Raw genomic sequence first — 12,299 nt, forward strand, 5'->3', positions numbered from 1 at the left:
TTACCTCTGCTTGTTCTTTGACTTCTTGGAGCACAGTGATGATATCACATTTTGCCTTTACAGATGATAAAACAGATTGCAATTTCTGCTGGTCCAGGGTTGAGACTAATAGCTGAGCCAAGCTAAAAAAAATATACACATAAATGTAAAACGCAGCATTATATTTCTGTCAGAATGAAGGGATATGTTTCAATACCAAGTTCAGTATATTTCACATTAGCATCAATTACCTGGGCTTTATTTCACCACTTTTGTTACTTTTATTTCTTTAAATGGTGAAAAACATTTTTCAGATGTACCTTCCATTACAGCATCTTCAGTTTAGGCAATTTACACATCTGACTGCACACACAAATCAAGTGGTTAACTGTGTCGAAATGCTGCATACTGCGAGTGCAAAAAGGGCCTGGAAATCAAGACCTATATCTTTCTTTAAGATTTTAACCACCAACAGAATAAAACAAAGGGAGATTATTTTTAAAAATATTGCTATTAGAGTGTCAGTGAGCTCAGTCATTGCCATGTTAGGAAAGGTGGACTACAGTGACAGGCTCCCATGTAAGTTGGGCAAGGGACAACAATTATCTCATTTTAGATTACAAAAAAAGAGAGAGAGAGAGAGAGAGAGAGAGAGAGAGAGAGAGAGAGAGAGAGAGAGATAGTGTGTGTGTTTTAAAGGAAAGAAAGTGAAGGAGGGCTTGAGAGAAGGGAAATGTGGAATCTCTTCTAAACTGCTCAGCACCCTAAAATCCCAATGGCTTCATTTCAGTGTCTTGACCTACGTGAATGTTGAGGGTACTCAGGAATTTTCAAAAGGCACTCAGCATCTCATGGGATCCAGCCCGTTTTATACAGGGCATTACAGACACTACTGAAATGCAGCCACTTCTCCAGTGTTCCTCATCAAAACAGCCATAATATACAATACTTCTCAAAAATAAAGCTTGAGAAACACTGAGTCCAACTGATAAGGGAGTGAGGACTTGATCTAAAGCCATTCCATTGAAATATAATTAACTTCAATGGGCTTGCGATTATTTTAACTGGAAGTTTTGCCTGAGAAAAGACTGCAGGAATGACGAGAACAATATTTCAGGAAATGCTTTTTCAATCAATAACCACAGACCATTAAACTAACCTGATTGACCAGCTTTTTCCTGATGGCTTCCTATCTGGGGAGCTGTCATGTGGTACATCATCATCAGATGCTGACCCAGGAGTCCCCGAGCCACTATTCCAAGGACTACTCCCTTTAGAACATAGCCGATTCATTTTTGCAAGGTTGGAGAGGGCAGAAGATGCATTCAGATTTGAAACGCTTTCAACAGGCAGGCCGAGTGATTTCTTGGGTGTAATTTCCAGTTCTGTTTTGAAATGGGTGGCCTCGGGTTCCACTGAGAAGTCCTCATTGCACAGCTTGTCAAGATCTGGCATGCTCAATGCCCTGAGCTCTCGGAGCTTCATGCGAGACAGTGACTGCCTGCCGTAACCCCTGCTTCTTCGGATGTGGGGTGTGTTGGGTGATGAGACATGCAGATCTCCTGAAGTGTCTTCTCCCTTGCTTTTCTTTAAATGAGTGTCGTCTTTGCTGCTGTCTGCTGAATTCTGCTGTACATGTGTTAAGATTACATTTGTTTGCGATTTCCGGGGATATGTTGGACTTTGACTGTCGCTGCATGAACTCAAACTTCGCCTCAATGTCTGCACTGCATCGTTTGTGCTGGTACTGCTTATGGAGGATATCCCACTAGATGCTCGTCTACCAACGTGTGGTTTAGAACTCATGGAAGTTGAATGTATGTCTATAGCTTTAACAACTGGTCTATCGAAATTTGCCAGATTCTCAAAAGATTTGATCCTCTGTTTCACAGAGAAAGATGAGGTAGATTCTTGTGGCCAGTTCAGTTCATAATAATAACAATTTCTCTTGAAAATTTTTAGTTTATCTGTGGCAAGACAGCTATTTTCATTAGCTAAAGAGAGCTGCTCCAGGCTTGGCTTCTGGACACTTTGGGGAGTGTGTATTTGCTCTTTTCCATCCTGGGTGCCCTGGCCATTCAGCACCCTGAGATGGACAATTTTTAGCATCCCCGAAACATTGCTCTGAACACCTTGCACGGGGTGTGCTGAAACACCTATACCATTACTGTCCTCTCTCAAATGACGTGACAACTGGGCTGGCATTGAGTAAGTCCTCGTCACGGTTTTGGATGCACTGTGTCGATTTCCATCCCCAACGGTATCTACTTGAGTGAAATACTGGCCATCCCCTATCTCCTCAGTTACCTGGCTGACCTTTGTATTGGTAGCTTCTGCCTTTTCCAACAATGGCCGCTCTGATGATGGGGCTAGGGAGGAACAGGAGGAGGATAACCTCACCTCAATGAACGTGCGTTGGATTTCCTGGCCTTCTGGCTGCTCCTGCTGCATTGGGGGAGAACTTAATGAGGAGGAGTCATTGTTACAGACTCCTAGGTTTTGAGGACCTACTTGCTGAATATCACCTTCATCGTAACTGCTGTTTATCAGGTTTATGCCTGCGCCATGGTTTTCAGCTCTCTCTTTCACATACTCACCTTTCAGCATCTGCTTAGGAGAGGTAGTTACTTTGGTCAGATCTTCCCTAGCTTTGAAATCACCATCAATCTTAATTCCCTTGTCATTACACACATCCTGCTGCACTGACGCCTGCCTTTCTTTTTGTTTTTCACCTCTTCTCTGATGCTCTGTCTCCCCAGCAACGCTTAGCTCACCATTGCCCCTGGATTGCTTTTCATTGTTTTCCACTGGGCTGCTGCTGCCATTCAACACAGGTAGCGATGTTTCTTCAGGCACAGCTAGAGATGGTTTATTTTCTTGCTCAGATTTAAGAGTCTTTGAGACTGGTGGGGTGCTCTTGCCAGGTTCCACGTTTGTAGGGAGGTTACGGGACACGGAAACTTTCTTTCCTAGAAGCTTGGGTGATAACTGTGGAGAAATGGAAGTTCTTCTCTGATCAGTCCCACTAGCTTTTGCAGGATTAAAGCTCGGAGCTTCTGAATTTGCCTTTGTTTTACTTTTGATAGTGAGGCCCTTTAGCTTTGGTCCTGTTTTGGCTCTCTGACTATTTAAAAGTGTTTCCACAATAGTCCTTTGGGCCATTGCCTTAATTTCTTGATGCGATTTTTTCTGTGAGGTGGGGCTGTGAGGTACTGTAACTCCTTTGCCGTAGCTCGTGCTGGAGCTTTGGATTTTTGCATTAGGACTTCTTCCCAATGGCATACCATTAACTTTTTCATTTTTCCCTGACAAGTCCTGGGTCGTACCAGCCTTAGTTAGATCTTTTGATTTAGTAGGAGTGGGTGACCTGGACGTGAGGGTTGATCTTTGTGATAGAGTGTCTATCCGATTACTATCTGTTTTACTCAAATTAGCCAAACTGTTTGTTTCCTTCTTTGTCAAAGCAGAATGATAACTAACCTTGTGATTGCACTCATTAGTCACCAGTTCACTTTCAAATTTGGATCCTTGTTCTTTATCATGTTGTTCTTTGTCCAGCAAATTGCTTTCCAAGCCATTCACTTTCCCAGTAGTGCAGAAACTCATATTTTTGCTTTGCAAAGCCATATCATCTTTGGAAGACTCACACGGTTTCACAGATTTTTCATTCTTTTCCAAGCCCATTCTGTTTTCTGTACTTAAGGCACCGTTGTTATGGAAGGAGCAAACTGGATGAACACCCAATGGAGGTGTGAGGGTATCTTTATCTGGTAGAGAAACTGAGGGGAAAGAATGTAAGGGAGTAGCCGGAACAATATTTAAATGCTGTGGGGTGTGTAGAATTGAATTACATTGATCTTCTAGTATAAATGGAGCTTTGTCATTGTTTGTATCCAGTGAACTATATACCGCACAGCTCTCTGCTTGTAAAACTTTTGCCATGTGAGGGGATGGTGGGGAATGACGAAATACGCTTCTAGCAGACGTGAGCTGCTGATGCTCCTGAACGGGCTGTTGTGGCTCATTATTCACGCAGCAAATTTCAATTTGCTCCTCATCTGACTCTATAACATTGCAGGTTTCAGAGGATTTACCATCAGCAGATGGCAAGAGCAAACCGTCACCAGTAGAATCCGGGGCTTCGGTGAGAGATTCCGTGTCTGAATGGGAATCCTCTGCAGCACCATACATTGATTTTGGAAATGATTCATTTCTTGTATCTTCCACAGAGTCTGCTGCAGGCAAATCATCTACACTTAAACTGCTAAAATTCCTAGAATAGTTATTTAAGCAGCTTTTATTCACAGTAAAAAGCTTTCCTGTATTAATGGAATCCAGTACTGATAACCCCAAAATCCCCTGTGCGTTAGCGGCATAATTCACAGTTTTTTCAGACAGCTCCTTCTTTGCTATATCTGGCTCAGAATTAGTAGAACAACCTTCCTCTGTCTCACAACTGCACTCGGCAGTGTACTCATCTCTGGGGCTTGCTACTGTCAGTAGAGACTGAGAAGTTCTATCCTCTGAAGAATTCAATTTGCTTATGAAGTCATCAATATCAGTGATTGGGCTCACAGCACAGTCCTTGACACAGCTGACCTCTGAGGCACCTGCTTGCACCTCTTCAGTCTTGGCATCAGGTGGCAGCATTGTTCTCTCTGTGACATTGTCTGGATTTTCGTTTTGTAAAGTCTTTTCTTCACATTTCCCAGAACTGGTTTCTTCTTCAGCTACAAGGATGCTGCAGGGGTCAGCCTGATCTGAACCATCTGTCCCTGAAGACATGAGGAGGTTTGTAAGTCTATCCACAGCTGTATCAAGATAAAAAGGGGGGGGGGGGGGAAGCAAATAAAACACTTAACTCTGATTAGTTACGTTAATGGAATGTTACACACAAAATATCATGTTCTTATCGCAAAAATAGATACACGTATATTCCGGCTAGATGTTTCCCTATAGCTCTGCCCTTCTTTTCTCCTGTAATGACTCTTAAATTTCCAGAAATAATCGTATTCCAGCTGGATCAGAATAATATATGCGGGGGAGAGGGGACTTATTTTTAATGAGTAATTATGATTTGTTTCATTCTTAACTTTGATGGTTAGTATCCTGTTTAAATTCCAAAGTGTAAGTACATAGCCAGTTGGGCCTGGCTGTGTTCATTCCCATTAACCCTAGAACAAAGAGGAGGAATACACAGTACCAGGCTGAAATAAATTGCACTGAATACCTGAAGACTAGTGCACTAATCAGAAGTGCTTCGGTACTGCAGTGATGAGAAATTGTAGAAATGCTTTGGCTTTGGTCCTGCGAGCACTCGTGCATATGCTTAATTTTACACATGTGAGTAAGGTTATGGGGGCATAAGTGTTTATGGGATAGATCTTCTCTTTCATCTCATGAACATTCAGCCCACTCGCAGGCAATTTATTGACTGCCCACAACTCCATCCACTGATCCATCCACGCATTCCAACTCACCCACCTCTCCCAGTTTGCTCAGTTACATCACAGATGACAGCAAGGAGGTGGGTTGTGTAAGGAGTAAGTATACAGGGATTGGGAAGAGTTTCTGGCAAAATGGAGGAAATACCAGAGGAAGGAGGCAGGGGAGAAAGGGAAGCATGCTCTTGGGGGAAGTGCCAACCTGCCCATATCCCTGCTGCCACAAGCCTCAGCAATGCTTGGGCTAGCCTAGGGCTTGAGGAATGGGACTTCCTGGCCTGCCAGAAAACCCTTTAAAAACTACTGGTATCTAAGCATCACTCATTTGGAAGCTAGTTAGAACTCTAAGTATTAACAGTTGAACAAATAAGAGTGTATTTTAGCTGAGATAAAAAAAAAAGGTAGTGCTGCTCCTGAATGTGCAACATGTACTGTTCTTTTCAAACACTGTCTGCCACACTGCATAATTCATTTAAATTGTAGATACAAGCATACTGCAGGATAAGCATAAATCTTCCTAGTGGGTAGAACTACATATCAACATTTCCACCTAAACTAGAAACAACTCTTTATAACAAAAATGCACATAGCCATTTCAACAAGATTCAAGCACTATACTTCTGTTTTTACACTTTCTTTCTGAGCAGTAGAACTTTCTGATTTACCAAGAAAGAGCCTGGATTTCATTATTTTACTATCTGATCACAAAATACAACTTAAACTTCACATTTTAAGAGACAGATTTGACTAAAAGGATCAGAGTATTTAAAAGCTTTAGACTACCTTATGCATAGTCAAATTAACTTGTCATTTATCAACAAGACATTGACGGCAAATTTGATTGTCATGCTTGACCCTAATACTTCCATAATTAAATTCCCTGATGGGTTAACTTGACTCCGTATTAGATGGTTAAAAGCTCTAAATACTCTGATACTTTTTGTCAAATATTCTGGAGCTATTATTTTAAATGTAAAAAGAAGAACAGGAGTACTTGTGGCACCTTAGAGACTAACAAATTTATTAGAGCATAAGCTTTCGTGGACTACAGCCCACTTCTTTGGATGCATCCGAAGAAGTGGGCTGTAGTCCACGAAAGCTTATGCTCTAATAAATTTGTTAGTCTCTAAGGTGCCACAAGTACTCCTGTTCTTCTTTTTGCGGATACAGACTAACACGGCTGTTACTCTGAAACCTATTTTAAATGTGAGCGTTAAACCTTCAGGTCAGGATGATGAAACAGCACTTCATGATGACATGTTATAAATGACTGAAAATCTGGCTCCGTAATGAAATGCTTTATCATCAACATCAATACATACACATACACCACTTTTTCTGAATTATCTTAGATGCCAGGTCAGCAAAACACCTTATCAAGCTTTTCCCACTCACATATTCAAAACCAATAGTATAAGAGTAAAAAAATGTCTCACCTGATACTGCCTTTTGCAACTCTAGTGTTACAGACATGGGGAGATTCTGTATGAACAGACAGATTTCCTGGGATGTCATTCCACTGATTGGGGTACTGTTGATGGATAAAATCTCATCTCCTACTGTCAGTTTTCCCATTGATCCCTAATATGGTTACAGAGATAAATTAATGTAAATACCTGAGAGTCTCTATCACAGAAGCAGAGGGCATAGCTTGCAGTACAAGCATAAATGTTTTACAAGCAATGCTCCCAGTTTCCAGTAGTTACAGAAGGCAGAACACTGGCATTAATATACTCAGTTTACAGACAAGTAAAGTGAGGAACAGAATGTCGCTCACGCTTTGTGGTTAGCAAGCAGGAGATCTGATGACAGAAGGAACCTCCCAGTCTTTGTGACTCTGCACAGAGACCAGGTACCTCTCAGTGAAGATGTTGGAGGTGTTGGTGGCTCCCAAAGAGGGTGGTATGAGGAAGTGGTCATGGTATTCTGGCTGAATGAACCCTAGTTTCTCTAGGATCTCCCAAAGCAGTGTTGCCTCCTAGTTATCACCTCCCCACATCTGACCAGGAACTTGGGACCGTACTCAACTCCCATTAAACCAATTTGAATCTTTTCATTGCCTTAAAAAGGAGCTGGTACCAGGCCTTTAAGGCATAGGCTAAATATATTTCCCAAGGTTACACAATGAATCAGTGGTTAAGATAAGAATAGGGATCCAGGAATCATGACTCTCAGACCCCTGTCCAAACCACTATGCCATACCCCCTCACAACAGTAAAGATTCTCTAAATCAGCGAAGAACACTGTTACACGTTGTTCACACAAAAATTCTTCATACAGTTGAACAATTTGCCTAAGGTCAGCATTCTGTACACATGTCAAGCAATTATCCCCACTGTAACAAGCACAGATAAAGTGCAGAGTAGATAAATAAATAAATAAATAAAATAAATAAATAGGAGAGAATGGTTACATCCTAAATTGCAATATAATTCTTGCCTATTAATAAGCAATGTACATTTTATCATTAATACTTAATGTTTCTAAATCACTTCTCTTCCTTACATAAAGCTTCTTTTGTTTCTGGCAAAGTAGAAAAATTGTAGTGAGCCCTGAAACAATAATGACTAATATGGATTATTTCATTTTGGTATATTTTTGCCTGTTGACTTCTTCAAGCTTAAATTAGATGAGGCATGACTATGTCTCTAAAACATGTAGTTTAATGGCATATTAGAAAGATAAGGAATGAGACATTTTTTTCCAATGGAGGTAAATCTCTCGTTTGCATGCATGTGTAAAATCTCACTTATCAAATATTAATCTCCACAAAGAGAAACCCAGGAGTAAACATCCGCAAAGTGACTCATATTTTTAAAATGTTACCCTTTCAGCTGCTCCGCCTGATCGTAAACCTGTTACCACAACTCTTATGGGAGTGGCCTGGATCTCCAAATCCAGGCCAAATGATTCATCTTCATTCCGCAGCAGATTAACTGTTTCAGCATTGCTCTGCCTGGGGATGTCGGGTGTTTCAGTCTTTTTGCTGTGTGGAAGTGTCCTGGCAATGGGCTTATGACAGGAACCAGGCTCCTCCATCTTCTGCCTTGGGAGATTGCGGCACTCCGTGCTCATCATGCTTTTCACTCTTGTGACTGCTTTGTGCTCCAGTTTAGGGGATCTCACAGATTCAAGCTGTGCCTCTCGGAGCTCCTTCACTCCCAGATTAGTAGGATGAATCTCAGGCATACCTGAGCAATCAAATGCTTTGATCTGAAAGAAGGACAAGTCCACCGTTTGCTCTAGGGCACTCTCCTCAGACACCAAGGTGTTGCTGAACACAGGGGTAGCCTCCTTACTGCCAGGGTGTCGAGACAATTCATCATCCTGGCCTTCATCATCAACTTCAGTGGAAGAGGTTGCGATGACACTGCCAGAGTCTTCCTTGGCGTTTTTCTGGCTCTTGTCCCTCTGGCTCCTTTGGAAGTGGACCTCTTCTTGCTTGACAAAATCATCCTCGTCGCTAACATCGCCATCATAGAAAACAACTCTTCTCTGCCTCAGCAGTGGGCTGCGGACAGACTTGGGACTACCATTAAGGCTCCCCTGTTGGGCAAATTCCACGTGCTTGTTGAAAAGACCAGGTGACTTTCCACTGGTTGATGAAGCAAGACTGTCCACTTTGGTTGTTCCTGCTTCTTTAGCAGCTAGAAAAGAATTGATTACATTTTTAATTGCGCTTATTGGACTAGTTTTATGCTGAGCATTCTACTGCAGCCACTTTAAAAGAGACATGCTTGTTTGCAACAGAGGATTTTCGCTGTCTCTGTGTAGAAAGGCTGAGCTGTTTTTCCACATCCTCCACTCTATACCTACCATACAAAAGCACCAGAAATGAAAGATGATCTTGTGATTTATGGGTGCTTCCTGTTCTTATTCTCAGCCTGTTTCTGAACCAGGACTGTGCCCACAAGAAGAAAAGGGAGCACACACACATTTATTTTTTAAATTCAAACAGTGGAAAATCCTTGTAATTCTGCTTCAATCTATGCAAAGAACTGACCTAATCGATGCACAGTGAGAGAGAGAAAGACACTCTGACAAAACACAAGCACACAATCTGTTTCATTCTAAAGGCTGGGTGATCTAAGACTTCCTAGTCACACCCTTCTTATAAAAAACTACATATATAATATATATTCATATGGATATAATACAAGCTTATTTTGTGTAGTGTCTTTCACACAAACCCATATCCAAAATTGATTTGTTGAGTTAAATAATGAAATTTCAGAGATAAATACTGGCAAAGGCAGAGACTATCTGAGAAGCATAGAAATATATCTGCTCTCCCATGCCTATGTGGTTCTTGAATTGAGATGGAGACTCAGTATGGAAGAGAAACAAGACTGTTCCAGGTAGACCATAGAGAGGAGAAAGATCTCACAAACGTGCAAAATATTTTATGGCAGCACCATATATTCTGGTGTAAAGACAAAGTTTCATGTAACTGAGATACTTAAGACTGGTCTGATTTAAATGTAATCAATCAGATAATCACTAGTGGCATGATTAACTCGCTATGATAACTTAGATTTGGTCAGCCAAACCAATAATATAAATTCATTCTCTAGTCAACTAGTCAGAGTTGCAATCCAGTAACACACTGTGTACATAGTATTTAGATTCCTTCTTTCATTTTCTGAAGCATCACATTACAACCTGTTGACTAGCACTGTACTAGCTGACATTTCTACCCAAAACGTGGCATTCCCGATCCAACACATGCAATGACCACTCCACATATGTCTTGCCATTTCTTTCGATTTCTGTGGCTTACTTAGAGTGCTGGGAGGAAGAGAGCTGTCATCCAAAGAGCTGTTTCCACTTTTCTGACGAAGCTGCTCTTCATCACTGGAGCCCGTTACTTGTGTGTCAGAAAATGACACCTGACTTGGCCCATCTTGTGAGAAGAACTGGGAAAGCTCTGTTTCAGAACTGACAGATCCCTGCTGAAAGGAAAATAAGTAAATAAAACTGGTGATTGGTGGTCATTTATGTTAATAGCACCCTGTGTGTGTACTGCCTAAACATCACTAACTTCAGCCTCATAAAACATTGGTAACTACAGTAAATCTTAATATCCCAATTCTACAAACAGGGGCACTGAGCCACAGTGAGATTAAGGCCAACATTTTCAAACCTAGGTCGCTGACGTTAGGCACTTGAAACCATATTTCAGCACCAAAAGTGACGTGATTTTTCAAGTATCAGGGGGTAGCCGTGTTAGTCTGTATCTACAAAAACAACAAGGAGTCTGGTGGCACCTTAAGGACTAACAGATTTATTTGGGCATAAGCTTTCGTGAGTTAAAACCTCACTTTCAGACACCCTCGGTTTGTAGAGGGGGTATGCAGCACAATCAGGGGTTAAACCATTCACCTTTACGATTCCCTTTAAGTCCCTCCCTTATTGAGAGACTACAGGTACTTGTACTTCCTCCCTGGGACTGACTGTATTTCCTACTTGGCCTTTCCAGACATTTTTTTCCCACCACTAATACAACATAAAGAAACCAATTACTCGATTATGTATGAGCAGATTCCATGTTCCAAGGACCACGCCCTACTCACCATCTCAGTGCCCATATGAATACACCACTGAGCAGAGCTCACTTTTTTACAAGACTGAAATTAAACCACAGCACATGACAAACAAGTGGGGTTCTGATAAGTGATTGTGGTCCTATTCGGGGGACAGCCTCCCAGGCCAGCCCCACTACAGGTCGCTTCTAGAAGCTGCCTGCAGAGAAGACCTAAAGGAGAGTTTTCTATTGCTGACAGTGCCTGTGTCCCCGCAATATAGCTTCACTAATGGAACCTCTTAGTATGACACAGGTGTGACATGAAAAAAGTATAGTTCTTTTGTTCTGAGCAATCCGATTCTTTGGTAAAAGCTTATCCTAAAAAGTCATCTCTTTGTGTTGTATTTTAATTTGTTTACCCGACTTGCTGGCTCCAGGAAACGTTTCATTGTCCAGCTCAGGGGTGATGAGGCCTCTCCTTGTTTGGCCTTCACACTAGGGGATGGACTTTTCTGCAGAATCCCTGTTAAACATGATTCAATTAGAGATCAAAATTTAAAGCTACAGAATATGTACACAAGGGAGCAGAGCATTGGTCTGTCTTGTTATTTATACAGTGCTCATCACCATATTATCTGAGTCCCTTTAAAAACAAGTTTTATTTTATTTAACAAGTCTCTAATATATCTCTCCATCCCCCAGATAAGCTGCTACTTAGTTACTTAGCTTATTTACTTAACTTGGCTTACAAAAGTTAGGAACGTGAATCGAAATTTATCACAAAAGATAGCATCCCTCCTCCTTCCAGTCATACACTAGGAGAGGGAGGGTGGAGGTCACTGGCAAAGTTCTGCTCCAAAATGGCTGTCTCTCTGTTCACAGAAAACCATTTTGGTGTAAATAAGCTTGATTAAAAAAAAAACACTAACATTTTTGTCTGAAAACCAGCTAGTTGGTCATTCCTCCACTTTGAAACAAAAAGGGGAATAGTCTCTTTGTCTTCTATTAAGGAATAATGTGATTAGAGTTCATACGTTTTCCTACAAGTTCACTTTCATCTGTAGGATTTTAGAAATGGCTAATGTCATGTTCAAACACAGATGGGACATCCCAACTGAGGGGCAACGTTAAAAATTTGCCAGCAGCCTAATGGCCATATCTAATTTGTTAAAAATGAACTAGACTGTAGCTACTCTTTTCTTGAACAGGGAGGTGTGACCCGTGCAGCCTCCCAGTCCCAGAATGCAATGCATTGTCCTGATTATTAGATCAGGATGGAGTAGTAACCTCCTCACACTTTGACATTATGGTGATTGGTGCCTCAGAGATATCTAAAACAGACAGACAGTGCT

The 12,299-nt window shown here is 41.4% G+C and overlaps 1 protein-coding gene across 11 annotated transcripts in view; it reads right to left on the reverse strand.

Moving 5' to 3' along the window:
- PDZD2 (PDZ domain containing 2) overlaps positions 1–12,299 on the reverse strand; it is a 301,222-nt gene that overhangs the window by 21,287 nt on the left and 267,636 nt on the right. For 8 of the 11 annotated variants that reach the window (XR_006176846.2, XR_010602129.1, XM_065598827.1 and 5 more), the window contains 6 exons: positions 11,367–11,470; positions 10,204–10,375; positions 8,250–9,070; positions 6,860–7,004; positions 1,139–4,790; positions 5–122 (listed from right to left, as the gene is read on the reverse strand). Coding sequence is in view for 9 of the 11 variants with exons in the window: in XM_065598827.1 (XP_065454899.1) it covers positions 5–122; positions 1,139–4,790; positions 6,860–7,004; positions 8,250–9,070; positions 10,204–10,375; positions 11,367–11,470 (5,012 nt within the window). In the remaining 2 variants the exon portion in view is untranslated. The remainder of the gene's footprint in view (positions 1–4; positions 123–1,138; positions 4,791–6,859; positions 7,005–8,249; positions 9,071–10,203; positions 10,376–11,366; positions 11,471–12,299) is intronic. The other 3 variants (XM_042860212.2, XM_065598828.1, XM_065598830.1) reach the window with 1 other exon arrangement.

Source organism: Chrysemys picta, chromosome 6, assembly GCF_011386835.1.
Source record: "Chrysemys picta bellii isolate R12L10 chromosome 6, ASM1138683v2, whole genome shotgun sequence".
In the NCBI taxonomy this organism is placed as follows: Eukaryota; Metazoa; Chordata; order Testudines; family Emydidae; genus Chrysemys; species Chrysemys picta.